This window comes from Vipera ursinii, assembly GCF_947247035.1.
Source record: "Vipera ursinii genome assembly, chromosome: 11".
Lineage (NCBI taxonomy): Eukaryota > Metazoa > Chordata > Lepidosauria > Squamata > Viperidae > Vipera > Vipera ursinii.
Genome location: NC_139524.1, coordinates 14,082,399 through 14,099,108, shown reverse-complemented (window position 1 = coordinate 14,099,108; position 16,710 = coordinate 14,082,399). Strand labels below are relative to the sequence as shown.

The following is a 16,710-nucleotide window of genomic DNA, read 5'->3' as shown; positions in this document are numbered from 1 at the left end:
GTAGAGTCAAGGGTGCACATGATCATCACAGATCAGCTGCCTTGCTTTGCTTCATTAGGGGGGTTCCTCCATTATTGATGTTGCACAACCACCCCCAACCTGGTGCTTCCAGATGTTCTAGACCATCTTTTCTCCAACAGCTGAAAGCAACATATACAACACTTCTTCCAAATGTGCCCCACAGTCATCCTGGGAGGTGGCTTTGGATGAGAAAGAAAAAGAAGCTGGCCCAGGGTTAGTTATCAGCTATCTATCTGCCATCTATTTTATCTGCCATCTATCCCCCCCTCCATCCCTCCCTTCCCATCCACCCACCCACCCATCCCATCCATCAATCCATCCCCACCCACCCACCCACCCATCAATCCATCCATATCTATCTATCTATCTATCTATCTATCTATCTATCTATCTATCTATCTATCTATCATTTACTTATCTGCAATCTATCCCTCCCTCCCTCCCTATCCATCCACCCCATCCATCAATCTATCCCCATCCACCCACCCACCCATCCATCTCTATCTATCTACCTACCTATCTGTCTGTCTGTCTGTCTATCTATAGATGACCTCCAAGGTCCGTTCCAATTTTATTAGTACTATAATTACTATTACTATCATCATCATCATCATCATCATCTATCCATCCATCCATCCATCATTGGTTTTGTAATGGTATGTCGGATGCCCTTGGGAGACAGGAGAAGAGGTGGAGAATGGACAAATGAGATCTGGGTCTGAAGGGGAAGGCATGATGAAAGTGTCTCAAAAGAGCCCCTTCATCCTTCTGGGTAACATCAAAGTGAAGGGAGGGGCCCTTTCAGAATTTTAAGTTCCTCTTGATGTAAATCTCAGAATAACAACAGAGCTAGCACTCCAGCACTCCTTATCTGGATGACCTTACCCGGCTAATAGGTTTAAACACCGAATATATTTTCCTACTGCTTTAAAAAAACAGGATTATATCCTTGCTTTTTTTAACTGATGCAATTATATGGATTTTATTATTACACGGCCACATCTCTCAGGTGCTCTTAGGAAGACAGCAGCATGTAAATAAATGCATTCATTGCGATGGAGCGCAGCTTCACTCACTCCCATCCCATAAACAGCTAATGAGAGAAAAAAGCCTTGCCAGATTCTTCAGCAATTAAATTGGCCTTTATTAAGGTTTTTTTTAAAAAAAAACCTCATCAAACCCATCCAGGAGCCCAGTAGTGACTGGAAGAGAGAGGCTGAATGAAAAAGAGGAGAACGCACAGGCAACTAACATTTGGCAAAGGATGAATGCTTGGTTGCTTCGTCCAAAGCCCACTGGGTAGAATGAGTAACCCCAGGACAAGGATTCTCATTCTTGAGAGGAGGAAAATATCAGAATTTTGGGAACTGCTATCCCGCTCAGTAATTTTCCACTCTCTGCAGGGTTTAAAAAAAAATGGCTCCCAAATGTTTCTTGCTGTTGTCCAAGAGAAAATTGCTTTTCCAATAGAACATTGCTTGCTAAACACTGAAGAATCTTTGTTGCTGTTGTGTTGTTGTTCAGTCACTAAGCCATGCCCGACTATTTGTGACCCCATGGGCCAGAGCACACTGGGCCACCTTGTCCTCCACTGTCTCCCGGAGTTTGTCCAAATTGCATCAGTAACCCTATCTAACCCTCCCGTCCTCTGTCGTCCCCTTTCTCCTTTCGCCTTCCATCTTTCCCAACATCAGGGCGTTTCCCAAGGAGTCCTCCCCTCTCGTTTTGTGACCAAAGTATTTGAGCCTCAGCTTCAGTATCTGTCCTTCCAAGGAACGGTCAAGGGTTGATTCCCCTCAGGATGGATTGATTTGGTCCCCCTGCTGTCCCAAGGGAGTCCCAAGTGTCTTCTCCAACATTCAAAAGCATCAAAGAATCATTAACCAACTCATGATCTGTTGGATAGATGGAACTCAGACACTGTATTAAATTAAAGACAGTGTCATATTAGGTGGATTCACCCAATGTGTAAAAGAATTAAGCATGGGTTACAAATTATACTGGTGGGAAACATACAACAGGCTAAGCAACCACTAAAAACTCCCCAGTTCAACAGTGCAGGATGGTTTCCAGAGAGAAATAAAATAAGAATCAAGATGGCGGCTGTGACTACATGATTAAAGTCTAACCACTCTCTTGCATGGGACACATGCAAGATGAGGGCAGGGCTTCAAGGTTGCAGCTGCCATTTTGATTTTCTGGAATCCCTACTGTGGAAACACCAGATACAATGCACAAATTTATTTATTTTTATTTTATTTTAATTCCATTTATATCCCGCCCTTCTCCGAAGACTCAGGGCGGCTTACAAGCCAACACTTTGTCCTCTGCCATTTATTTTCAAAAATGACGTGACCATGGCTTGGTGTACAGGCTTGTGGTGAAGTTCATTACATTTCTGGTTGCCAAAATAAATAAATATTACAACTATGAACGACGGCCAATGAGATTTCAGAATCCAGAAGGTTTCCTAAACAAGAAACAGAAGAGACCAGATCATGGATGACACCCAAACTCAATGAACAGCAATAAGAAGAAAAATAATAGCCATGTTATGACACGCTATCTAACTTGGATTTGACAGGTGGCTTTCTCTAGCAGGAAATTTGAGTCAGCAGCATCTTTTCCGATTTTTTTTTTAAAATGGAAATCAAAAGGCAGCAGAGATGCATACCAAACTTCCCAGAAAAAGTTCATTCAATATCGTACGCTGCGTGCGTCCATTTTACTTTGCCATGTTTGAAGCCACCTCTCATTCATAAACTGTGACACCACACACCAATATTTTGCTAAAACAAACAAATGGAATAGGACACTTCACCTCAAGATGAGCAAGTTCTCCAACTTACCGTATGTAAACTGAATGTTAAAATGTAGATGCATGTTGCTTTTTGTTAAACTCTCTAGGACAGGGGTTCTCCAAGCTTGGCAACTGTAAGACTTGTGGACTTCAGCTCCCAGAATTCCTCAGCCAACACAGCTCAGCATAGCTGGCTGAGAAATTCTGGGAGTTGAAGACCACAAGTCTTAAAAGTTGCCAAGGTTGGAGAACCCTGCTTCAGAAGATACCAGGCTGGGGAAAAGAATTCTAGTCTGCCTAATTGAGAAACTGGGACCTTCTTTGTGCCAAAACACCAAAAACCCATTGGACACCTCTTGGATGTCAAGGAATTTCTCTCCCACAGTGCCTCCCCCCTCCCTCCAGGATTGTGTGCCTCCAGACAGTGGAGAGTCTAGCTTTGTTCACTGGTGGAGAAGCAACTCAGCAACAACACTGCATTACTTTGTTTATTGTTTTGCCAAATTCAGCTGAGAGCAAAGAACGTGGGCTGATGTCAAGGAGTAAGAATGCTCTTGAAGTTGAGCTTTTAAGCATCAGAGGTCCTGTCTTTTACCCACAGAACAGAAAGGGATTGTATGGCAGTAACAAAGTTGAATGTTTAGCCATTGAGACAAAGCTGTCTGGCTGAATTGGTTCTGCAATTTCAGAAGCCTCCTATTTCAAGTCATCTTCTCTGGCCATTTCCAAGATTTAGACCTGGGTTCATACATCATATTAAGCCAAGATTGGGGTCACTCATCAAGCAATTTTGCCACGAGGATTGTTTTCGGCTTTGTGCCCACCTGGGCACTGTGGTTTGAACACAACCAAAGGTTTAATCAACAACGGTTGGTTAAAAAGTCTGCTGTATGCATTCTGTAAACCCAACCTGTGTGTGTAGTTTAGCAAGTGTTTGGAACTCAGCCATTTTGGCATGAAAGCAATGTTCTATGGCTTAATGAGTGGCCTAATTCCAGTTTAGTTTGCATTGTCTTCAATCCCATATTGATAGTTCATGCAAAGTTATAAAATCATGAGTAAAAATTGCAGGGTTACCATATAGCACATGGTAACCATATAGCACATGGTTCCACGTGATGTTTGAATCCAGTCTTAATATAATATTCCCAAGATTCTCATTTGACCACAGAGGGCCCCCCCCCCCGAAAAAATAGGATATTTACTGCGGAACCAAGGCTGTTTAATATAATCCCACAGAGTAGAACGCAGTCATCTAACTCCAGAAAAGGCAGGCTGCTTATTAATGCTTGTATCTCGGGCAAAACCCAAGCACATGGGTTTATGTTTTTGATTGTTCTGGCTCCCTTTTGGAAATGTGTAAATTAAAACCTTAGAAAAATGTTTTTAAAAATGGGGAAAGTCGGTTGAAGCAGTCTCATGCTAGCTTGCTTCTCAGGGTTGCAGCTGCCAGGTGCAATTAACAAAAGTCTCCTAACAAATATGGAACAGTTGAATGTTCACTCCATGAAGACAAGTCTATGTTCTTCTGAGGAACACGGAGTAATTCCACCATTATTCTTCCTCTTTTACAAAAACTCTGACTGGAGAGTTGCTCTCTCAGATACCTAGGGGTGAACTCGCTTGCAGCAATCACATAACTTATTCCATACATCATGCTTGGCTACCCAACCATTACACGTTGGGAACTGTGGCTTATGCTTTAACACAAGGTATGTACTTAGCCACTATGATTTATAATAACTGTTATAGCTTAACAGGTTATACCAACACAGCCAATTGTGTCTAGGCCCATAAATCTCATGGCTTAGTCTGATGTGTGAAGCTCTCCAATTCATTCATGAAGTGGTTGTCCGTGATAGTTGGAGTATGACTGCAAACACGGCCCTTGCCTGCATGGCTATATGATAGGCAATGGGACATGGGGTCCAACCACATCTAGAGGGTTACATCCTCTAGATCAGGGGTCTGCAACCTTGTCAGCTGGCTGAGGAATTCTGGGAGCTGAAGTCCACAAGTCTTAAAGATGACAAGGTTGCAGACCCCTGCTCTAGATGCCTTCCATCCCAAGAAATATTCTATCTGATTCAATGTCTTCAGGAGATTGGATGAAAAAGCCATTCAACTGCATCTTCCAAGGTCCAAACAGAAAGTATTCCAGTGTACATTCTGATATCCTGTTAAACAAGTGGTACATGTAGGACAGGGGTGTCAAACTCAATTTCATTGAGGGCTGCATCAGCATTACGGTTGCCCTCAGGGGGCCGGGTGGGTGTGGCCTACTGGGTGGGCGTGGCCAGCTCTACATCGTTCGCATCAAGGGTGCCTATGGGGGCCTGGGCAGGAGTGGGACAGATCTGAGGGTCTCTGGCAGGAGGAGGGTCTCTGGGCCAGGGCCAAGGCAGTGGGGGCCATTCCCTCACTGTTTCCAGGATGGCTTCACGGGCCACATGAAACCACTTCACGGGCCGGATCCGGCCCCCGGGCCTTGTGTTTGACATGTCTGATGTAGGAGGAAGACAGGCAGAGATGGGGGTGGAGTCAAGAGGGGAATCAGCCTAGAGTCTTTATGTTCCCACAAAAGTCTAAGTCCAATCCCTCTTGAATTCCACTGATCCTTATCTAGTACCAATTTAGTGCTGACCATTAGTTGACTGGATTCTTATGCATAGGCATGAGGAATGAATCAGCTTAACGTAATGTAGGGTACCGATTCTTCGCACCAGACAGTGCAAATATCTTTGGATACCTTTGCCAAATAGGAGCAAAGGTATAGCTAAGGAAAATGGGGGTGGGTGATGGTGAAGAGATGCATTTCTTTTGTATTTTGAGACAAGTGAGACCGTGCCCAGTTATTAAAACAGGCTTTTGCATTAAAAGCTGAAACTTGAGCAAGATATTTAAAAAGGAATTGTTAAAAGTTTGCACTGTTAAAAGCTCCTGCTTATGCCATCTTAATGCAGCCTTAATGGAATGCTCTATCTCAGAGACAGAAGCATTTGATAGATACAATTAATGCTCATCATTAAGTTGTTTTAAACAGTGAAATACCAAACACTAAAATAAACATGACACATTCTTCTGCATAGCGTTAAAACGCTGCATAATTTAGAATGCTTCTAATGTCATATTCCACATACGCAATGTAGTATAGCACAGATGTAAATATTCCTTTGACAAGAACTACATAAACCCTCAGTTGGAGGCTATAAGATGGAGAGGGTTCAAGAAAACACCGTTAGCAAATTGTAGTTGTTAACTTGACAAAAGGGAAGAAAATGAAGATTTGACCGAAGAATGACTGTCTTAACCACATTTAATTCTAAAGGGAATCAAATCAAAATCTTTTGTTTCTATCCTTTACTTTTTAACTGTATTTTAACTGGAGTTTTATTGCAAGGTCTATATAATCTTTTTAATTGATTTTAAGTTTTGTAATTGTTGTATTGTTTTTTTAAAAAACCTTGTGAACTGCCCTGAGTCCTATGGGAGAAGGGCGGTATATAAATTGAATAAATAAATAAATAAATAAATAAATAAATAAATAAATAAATAAATAAATAAATAATAAAATAAATAAATAAATAAATAAATACTTTCTAAATTATCTCAAGCTTTCAGGGTAGCCCATTGCATATCTGGGTTTTGGCTTAATGTTGCACCATTCTAGGTAACTTGGTTTATTCAGCAAATCATGGTTAAGACACACTAGGGCTGAGCGATGAAGCAACTGAGCTAACTGGATCATACAGAAGATTCCACCCTAAAGACGTGCCATGAAACACAACGTGAAGCTTCAAACAACGCCAAGTGTAATAAGGAAACAACTTAAGTCACACAGCTTTCTGTAAAGGCTATAATGTCAACAGTTCTCCTTGCAGTACTGTACATAATTCAATGAAATTCAGAAAGTTCTCAAGATGAGATTTCAGCACAATATAGTTTTTGCTTAAATAGCCCTTGGGCAACTCTGAGTTGTCTTGACTGCTTCCTGCTGTGGTTTTGAAATATTCATGTGGCAGACACGATATTAACAATGACCAGTATATGAGTGAAATAATTTCTAGCCTTGGGCTCTTTGCTGGCTGCCGAGTACAAGTCTGACATTAGGGGCACCAGAATACGATGCTTACTTAATGCCAACTATCAAAGCCCAGTCTCCATCTCCCAGCAATTCAGTCACTAGTATGGAGATAAAACAGGGGACATTTTTAATCATGCGAGGCTGATTTTCAAATTCTTAGGCAAAGAATATTTCAGAGTCTTTGCAGAAAAGCAAAGCCAGCCAAACGGCCTCGTGTTCATCAAAACTTTAGCTTTGAACCAACTCTACCTGCAGACAGGTAAATCATGGACAATTACAACTGTAATTGAACCTAATGTTAGGGTTGGTTCTGCGTCATCCCCATGGATGAGAACTTGAATGCAAAACTTAGGCTTACAACTACTGGAGGGAATACTATTGCTAGCAGTGTTTCACTAATTGCTTGTAATTGGTTGGGCAACTTTAAAGCTAGATTTTTTTTTGTGGGGTGGTAATGCGCCCCATGCAATATAGTGTTCATTGAAGCTTCTGCCTTCAATAGTTATTCTACATATCTGTCCTGCTTCAGATAACTGGGTAATGCATTTATTTTGCTAACTATTAGATATTAGCCTGAACTCAGATAAGGACAGGGATACCGTTTTATTTATGTTATTTTGTCGTGCTATTGATAAATTAAAAATTAGTTCCTGCAAGCTGCTTTTTTCAGCCCAAGAGCAGTTTAATAAAATATGAAATGCAGTTATAATTAAACCAACATGTTTTATGTAAAATGAAAGCATTTGATTACATTCTTAACAGGATTTTTTTTTTATGTTGTATTAGTCTTATACAGAGCACAAACGGGGCTAAATTTGTGAACATCCTAAGAAAAAGGAAATTTTTAAATTAGAAAAACATTGAAAAACAGATAAGGCTCATCAGTGCTTTTTTTGTAAAAGAAAAAGGTGCTGGAACTCACACATGTCATACAACCCGCCTTGCCTACCCTACAAGGTTCTATCCAAAAAAGGTGCCGGAACTCCGTTCTGAGCGTTCTATGAGAAAAAAAGCCCTAAGGCTCATTCATAATACTCTACACAGAATGTGTTACAATACACTAGAAGATTATCCAGGGAGAAAGTCAATAAAATACACCTCAGTGAAGAACTGGAAGAAAATTTTATTCCTGTATATAAGTGTTTAGATTTACAGGGAGTGCAGAATTATTAGGCAAATGAGTATTTTGACCACATCATCCTCTTTATGCATGTTGTCTTACTCCAAGCTGTATAGGCTCGAAAGCCTACTACCAATTAAGCATATTAGGTGATGTGCATCTCTGTAATGAGAAGGGGTGTGGTCTAATGACATCAACACCCTGTATCAGGTGTGCATAATTATTAGGCAACTTCCTTTCCTTTGGCAAAATGGGTCAAAAGAAGGACTTGACAGGCTCAGAAAAGTCAAAAATAGTGAGATATCTTGCAGAGGGATGCAGCACTCTTAAAATTGCAAAGCTTCTGAAGCGTGATCATCGAACAATCAAGCGTTTCATTCAAAATAGTCAACAGGGTCGCAAGAAGCGTGTGGAGAAACCAAGGCGCAAAATAACTGCCCATGAACTGAGAAAAGTCAAGCGTGCAGCTGCCAAGATGCCACTTGCCACCAGTTTGGCCATATTTCAGAGCTGCAACATCACTGGAGTGCCCAAAAGCACAAGGTGTGCAATACTCAGAGACATGGCCAAGGTAAGAAAGGCTGAAATACGACCACCACTGAACAAGACACACAAGCTGAAACGTCAAGACTGGGCCAAGAAATATCTCAAGACTGATTTTTCTAAGGTTTTATGGACTGATGAAATGAGAGTGAGTCTTGATGGGCCAGATGGATGGGCCCGTGGCTGGATTGGTAAAGGGCAGAGAGCTCCAGTCCGACTCAGACGCCAGCAAGGTGGAGGTGGAGTACTGGTTTGGGCTGGAATCATCAAAGATGAGCTTGTGGGGCCTTTTCGGGTTGAGGATGGAGTCAAGCTCAACTCCCAGTCCTACTGCCAGTTTCTGGAAGACACCTTCTTCAAGCAGTGGTACAGGAAGAAGTCTGCATCCTTCAAGAAAAACATGATTTTCATGCAGGACAATGCTCCATCACACACGTCCAAGTACTCCACAGCGTGGCTGGCAAGAAAGGGTATAAAAGCAGGAAATCTAATGACATGGCCTCCTTGTTCACCTGATCTGAACCCCATTGAGAACCTGTGGTCCATCATCAAATGTGAGATTTACAAGGAGGGAAAACAGTACACCTCTCTGAACAGTGTCTGGGAGGCTGTGGTTGCTGCTGCACGCAATGTTGATGGTGAACAGATCAAAACACTGACAGAATCCATGGATGGCAGGCTTTTGAGTGTCCTTGCAAAGAAAGGTGGCTATATTGGTCACTGATTTGTTTTTGTTATGTTTTTGAATGTCAGAAATATATATTTGTGAATGTTGAGATGTTATATTGGTTTCACTGGTAAAAATAAATAATTGAAATGGGTATATATTTGTTTTTTGTTAAGTTGCCTAATAATTATGCACAGTAATAGTCACCTGCACACACAGATATCCCCCTAAAATAGCTATAACTAAAAACAAACTAAAAACTACTTCCAAAAATATTCAGCTTTGATATTAATGAGTTTTTTGGGTTCATTGAGAACATGGTTGTTGTTCAATAATAAAATTAATCCTCAAAAATACAACTTGCCTAATAATTCTGCACTCCCTGTATTTACTTATTTGCCTACATATAACTCCCAACTTTTCATTAACAATTCAATCCCCAAGCAGGGATGTAACAATTAAAAGCGATGTATAATGAATATAATTTTACAAAAAAGAAAAAAAAGAAAATATACCCTCAACCCGCATAAAATCCTACAGAGGAAAAACATCCATTCAAAATGATCAATAGCAAAACTCCATTGATTGACTGATGAACTGCAACTCAAAGCAGAACAAAGCCAAGAAAATCAATCCGGAAAGATCTGATGTTTCAGATCAGGGGAATAGGAAGTAAATAAACCATATTTCTGCCTGCAAAGAAATAGAGGGGGTTTGAATAGGATGCTGTAACTTACCTGGTTACTTGCGTCCGGGTGCCGAAATCCAAAGACCTCATTGACTGCAGCACTTCGATGCAGCCCATATACTAAATATTGAGAGAAAGAGAGAGAAAGAGAGTTGAAAAAAATGGGAAAAACAGAGAATGATCGGAAGACCTCGTTCTTCGAAATGGTAGTTGATACTTCAACCAGTTCACTGGTAGTACTTCCTGGTTTTTTTTAAAGCTTTTTTTCACAAATAGACAAGATTCTATCTAGACCAGGGGTAGGTAACCTTGGCTCTTTTATGACTCGTGGACTTCAACTCCCAGAATTCTGGAGCCAGCTGGCTCAGGAATTCTGGGAGTTCAAGTCCACGAGTCATAAAAAGAGCCAAGGTTGCCTACCCCTGATCTAGACTGAGAAAACTGGGCTCCAGATCATGAAACTGGGAAGAACTGTATTCCTTCCTTTCTTGATGGAATATCCAACCTCTAAACCCGTGGTGGCGAACCTATGGCATGCGTGCCACAGCTGGCATGCAGAGCCCTCTCTGTGGGCACGTGCGCCATCACTCCAGTCCTAGGCCTTCAGCTGGGTTTTATAAAACCTTTTTGCTTTAGGCCCTTGCCGCCATATGCAAAAAAAAAGGTTCAATCAATTTCAACTTCTCGTGGGGAAAAAAAAGATCTCGCAAAGTTGGAATTGATTGATTGAACTTTTTAGTCCCACCCAGTCTGCCTTTACCACTGCAGCCACGCCCACCCAATTGGCCATGCCCACCCAATTGGCCACACCCCCCCAGTGGGCCATGCCCCCAACACCCGATTATACATAAGTGAGTTTTGGGTTGCACTTTGGATACTCGGTCTCTAAAACGTTCACCATCACTGCTCTAAACCCTTCAAAGAATACTGGGACAATCTCCCATGTATAAGATGTTTAATTTGGGCAAAAAAAATATTTATTTACCCAAACTGACACACCACCCGCCTCCTGAGATGCCATGTGACTTACAGTAACATAGATAAAACTTACTTCCACCATACAAATGCGACACAAAAGTAGAAATACAGGAAAAAAATAAATAAGCTGCATTGAAAGATGATGGACCATAAAATCTTGTTCAATAATTCTTTTTTTTAAAAAGTGCTCATTTAAACCATAGAGCAGTGGTTGTCAACCTTGAGAATTTTAAGATGTGTGGATTTCAACTCTGGGTGGCTGGGGAATGCTGGGAGTTGAGGTCCACATATCTTAAAAGTTGCAGAGGTTGAGATAGATTGCCATAAATTCCTCACAGCCCCGGAATGAATTACTGAGAACAATAGCAGAGGCATTTCTCTGGGGTAAAAGAGTTCAATGACAAATAAGCCATAAATTGGCCAGTAACTAGATCCACATGACATACCAAGGCACAAATTGAAGAAATATATTTTCGTCTGTCCTGTGTGATTACATTTAAAGTCCTTTTTATCCTCTCTCTCCTACAAGACTGTGGGTGAAGGACTTTGAGTAGCCATCCTGAGGAATTATGATAACGTTAGCCATTTCTTAATAATGTAAAGGCTACAATATAATAGTAATTGGCACTTCCGGTAGCATGGAGGAAAAAGAATGATTTGAGGAGGGAAAGATGGAAGACGATAATATATTACCATCTATGGATTATCCTCTATTATCTATATATCATATAGATGATAATATATGATAATGTATCATATATTATCATCCATGGAGGATGATTAATATATTTTATTTGATGGCCAACGCTGTAGTTACCGTAACTCTCAGCCATTAGTAGTCAGTTACAAGAAGGAAAAAGATAATGGCCTGGAGGTTTATGTATGTTGCAAATCAAGTCTTTGAAAATCCTCCTCAGGGTTAGATATCCATTAATCAGCATTTACGGTCCCTGCTCTGAAAAGCAAGGGTGTGCGGCAGTGTTTTTTCAACGCCTGTGGGCTTTGAAGCCTCCCTCCCCTTATGAACAGTAATCTTGCAAACCGGCTGGCTGCGGTTTTGCCACCCTTGATGAAGGCTAAAGATTCGGAGGAGTAGGTGAGTCACAGGCTGAGATCAGATGACTGTGAGTAAGCTCCCCTCAACATATGCGTGGGAGGCTCAATTGAGCAAAGCCTTGTGGGGGAGGGGAAGTAGGGAGAGAGAGGAGAGAAACCATTGCTAAGGGGTTGCCATCAATGGTCCTGACTGGAGGTCTTCTTATCAGACATTCTGTAAAGGCCACATTTACATAAAAGCTGGAGAAAGGAAAAAAGGTAAGAACAAAGTGTTTCGAAAGAGATCGTCAAGTGACTTCAGCATTTTGGACTACTCATGACTGTATACTCCTAGCTGTGTAGGGAAGGCCTCAATTGTCTAGGTAGGAAATGAGAAGGTAAAGGTAAAATCGTGTGCAGGCCACACTTGGAATACGGCACCCAGTTTTGGTCACCACAGTGTAAAAAAAGATGTTGAGACTCTGGAAAGAGTGCAGAGAAGAGCAACAAAAATGATCAGAGGACTGGAGGCTAAAACATACAAGGAACAGTGGATGGAATTGGGTATGTCTAGTCTAATGAAGAGAAGGACAAGGGGTGAGTGACATGATAGCAGTGCTCCAATATCTCAGGAGTTGCCCCAAAGAAGAGGGAGTCAAGCTATTCTCCAAAGCACCTGAAGGCAGGACAAGAAGCAATGGATGGAAACTAACCAAGGAGAGAAGCAACCTAGAACTAAGGGGAAATTTCCTGACAGTGAGAACAATTAACCAGTGGAACAACCTGCCTCCAGAAGTGGTGAATGCTCCAAAATGGAAGTTTTTAAGAAGAGACTGGACAGCCATTTGTCTGACTCAGGAATTCTGGGAGTTGAAGTCCATGAGTCATAAAAGAGCCGAGGTTGCCTACCCCTGTTCTAGCCTAACGAATTAACATCTAGTTTAACAAAGAGAAGGACTAGGGCTGACTTGATGGCTGTCTTCCAGTACTTGACACAGAAAGGTCGACTTATTCTCCAATAATGTTCTGGGCAAGAGGGAAAAAAATAACATGTGGAAGATTATTAAAAAGGGATCCAAACTAGAACTAAGGAGAAATGTCTTGACCGTGAAAACAATCAGTGGAACAGCTTGCCTCCAGAAGTTGTAGGTGCTCCATCCCTGGACGTTTTCGAGAAGAGACTGGATGGCAGTTTGTCCGGAATGATCTCCTGTTTGAGCAGAGGGTTGGACTAGAAGACCTCCAAGGCCCCTTTCAACTCTATTATTCCATATTCTATCTTGCAAAGTTCCAAAGCTTGACCACCAGCACTGAGCAGGGGAGCTGTCATCCGTGGCTTATCCAGAAGTCGTACTTTTCCCCTTCTCCAGGAATACCATCAGGGCTGAATGTTGTGAACCAGGTTTCACGGCCGAACGTAGCAACGTGATTGTTTGTTGTCCTCAACAAAGGGATTTTCTTTTATTCTCAAAGTAAGACACACACACACACACACATATGTGTGAACAAAACTCATTTTCAAGGTGGCTTCGTTTCCACTTTAGAAACAGAAGAAACAGTGCAATCCCCAATCGAGCCCAACATTCTCTTGCTAAGTGAGACCTGTGTGAAGGGAGTTTTGCCCCATCTTATGACCTTTCTCACCACAGTCGTTAAATGAATCACTGCAGTTGTTCAGTTAGTAGCACGGTTTGTTAAACGAATCTGCTTTCCCCCCTCCCCCTTGACTCCGCTTGTCAGAAGGGCGCAAAAAGGGACACCGTGACCGTCATAAATATGAGTCAGTTGCCTAGGGTCCAAATTTTGGTCACATGACCCTGGGGGTGGTGCAATGGTCTTTAACGGTCAGAACTCACTTTTTTCCAGTGCCGTTGTAACTTCAATGGTCACTAAACAAACGGTTGTAAGCCGAGGACCACGTGTACTTTTATTACAGCTTCGTGGGACTCGTAATTGGGGGAGGCCAGGAGGGGATAAACTCTTTTGGGGGGAATCCTCAGGGCTTTTATTCTGCTTCCTAAATCCCACCCACCCACCCACCCCCACCGTTGAGATTTAAAGAGAAAGGCCATGCTACGGTTGCAGCAGCGTGTTCAATGCGAATGACAAAGGAAGAACTTCAGGATGTTGAGTTTCCTTGGGTATTAAAATCTCTCCGGGGAACGATTAACAGTTCCCACAGCTGTTCAGCAGGCTGGCTGCTTAGTCAGAGAGCTGGCTTCTCAACACAACTGCCAGTCCTTTGCGCAGAGGTCAAGTCTCATGACTCACGAAGAGTAATTACAAAGGATGGAGAAGCTAACCTTCCCCCCCCCTTTCTTCCCCTCTGATAAGACTCAGATCTGCCAAGGTCTCTCAGGAAATACTAGCATCCGGTCCTACTGCCTTCCCCGACTCTCCAGCCCCAATGTTATAATTAAACGTTTGCATCCAGCACAGTCGAGCAAATCAACAGGGGGGAGCTAAAAGCCATCTTTTTGCTTCCTGAATCATAGATGAGTCCAAGAAGCTCTGAGTCATAGAGATTCAATTGGATGCCCATGAGAGGTTATCAGTGGGGTGGGAAAGCTTTTATTTATGCCGTCTTCACTACAAGGCCAGGGCAGGTGCTTCGAAATGCTGCTTCTTAGCGAAGTCACAAGGGCGGGGGTAGGAGGTGGGAAGTACAAGTAAATAGGTCTGTGGAAGTGTAGGAGATGACCAAAATGAGCCCGAGGGAGGGATCAAATGTGTCATCAGTCTTAAGTCACTTCAAGACCACAAGAGATCCAAGTCCACCCCACCTTGAATTCCATTGACTCTTATGGATATGCCAAGACAGTATAGAAGAACCCATGGAAGAGGAAAAGGCCAAGGTGGAGGGGTGGGTGATGTAGGAGATGACCAAAATGAGCCTGAGGGAGGGGTCAATGCATCATAAGTCTTGAGTCCCTTCGAGCCCACAAGAGACCTAAGTTCAGCCCACCTTGAATTCCATCGACTCTGTCAGCAGATGCCAAGACAACGTAGAAGGACCCATGGAAGAGGAGAGAGGCCAAGATGTAGGCCAAGATGTAGGCCAAGAGGCCAAGATGTAGGAGCCAACAAGAGACCTACATCCATCCCGCCTTGAATGCCACTGACTCTTATCTACCACCAATTTGCTTTGACTGTCAGTAGTTCAGATTCTTGTAAAGAGCTTAAGCTTGCAATAAACCCCTACATTCATTTCAACTGCCTGGAGTTCCTCATTTCCTGGACACTCGACAGGAAGATGGGTAACACTTTATTGTCAGGATCCTACTTTCAGGATCACGTAACATAAGGGGTTGTAGCCTTGTTGTGTGCTTGATTGTTTCGCGTTTCAGGGGACCTACAGCTTCCCTGCTGTTGCTGAACTACAGTTCCCAGCATCCTCAGAAAGTGCAGCCAATGGTGAAGGATCCTGGGAGTTTATCACATCTGAATGGTCACAGGTGCCTCATCTAGGCAAATATTCCAATATTATAATGAGGAGATAGAAAGCATCTTTGGGGGAGAGGACAATTAGGACAGGTTTTGGGGAGAGGTGGTAGGAACCAGCCTTGTCGTTTTGTATTCTAGTTTATGGGTGTTTTGCGAGATTTTTCTCAAAACTCCAAAAGGTCCATGGACCCTTTTGCTCATTTTTTTCTCCCCAACCGTACTTTCCAACTGAACTAAATTAAAGAATGGAGATTACAAAAAAACACAAAGCAAAATGCCTCAAAGCAGAAGTCTCCGGTTTCTAATTTTTTTAAAAAAAATGCCTTGGAAAGAAAGCTAAGATAAACCTTTTTCTTCACAAGGGGCCCAACTTTTCATTTTTAAACATTATTTTCAGTCTGAGAGCCGCAATCTGGAGGAAAGAGAGCCACTGAGAGGGCGATGTCACCAGAAATTTGTGAGGATGAACATTCTGACCTCTATTTTTAGATATTTGTGGGAAGGTTGTGGAAAACAGGTGTAGGAAGTTTTGCATATTGACTCATTCGCAAGCACAAGAATTCTTCAGAGCAGTTGTGCCCAACTTACACTTTGGACCAGGACCTATTTTGTATGGGTGTTGGTATTTGGGTGGGCAAGAGTGAAGGCAGCAGAAGGCAATGCTTTGGAAATTTACAGAAGAAGCAGTCAAGAAATTTACCTCAGAGTTGCACTTGGTAAAGCAGCTATGAATGCCTCATACGCTCTATGGTGTATGATCTATGACACATCTGTGTCTACAAAGATCAGGCTCATGCAAGTCAGGATGTTCCCTGTGAGACTCTACGGGAGCCAACGAGTGAAAAAGCAGGATAGGAAGATTGACGCTTTTGAACATTGATGTTGGAGAAGATCCTGAGAATAATATGGACAACCAAGAAAACAAACCAACGAGTCATCAAATAGAACAACCCTGAACTCTCACTTGAAGCACAAATGGCCAGGCCCAAATTATCCATAATGTAAGGAGGATGGACTCAATTTACAGTGACAATGTTGGAAAATTCAAAAGACCAGATTAGGGAGAGACCATCACAGAGCAAAATCTATCTATGGGGTTAAGGTTGATTCAGCCTTCTGTCCTTCTGAGGTCGGTAAAATGAGGAGCCAGATCGTTGGGAACAATATGCTGACTCTGTAAACCATTTAGAGAGGGCTGTAAAGCATTGGGAAGTGTTATATAAGTCTAAATGCTATTGCTATAAAAAATAGAGAGAAAGATTCATGTTTCTATAGGATGCAGCAGTGCGTAGTTTGGGAACGAGGTCACTATGATGAGCATTCATTCCAC

General features: G+C 42.2%; 1 protein-coding gene across 1 annotated transcript in view; it reads right to left on the bottom strand.

Moving 5' to 3' along the window:
• SHC4 (SHC adaptor protein 4) overlaps positions 1-16,710 on the bottom strand; it is a 36,845-nt gene that overhangs the window by 13,873 nt on the left and 6,262 nt on the right. Inside the window, exon 2 of the mRNA XM_083371677.1 lies at positions 9,973-10,043. Coding sequence (XP_083227803.1) covers positions 9,973-10,043 — 71 coding nt within the window. The remainder of the gene's footprint in view (positions 1-9,972; positions 10,044-16,710) is intronic.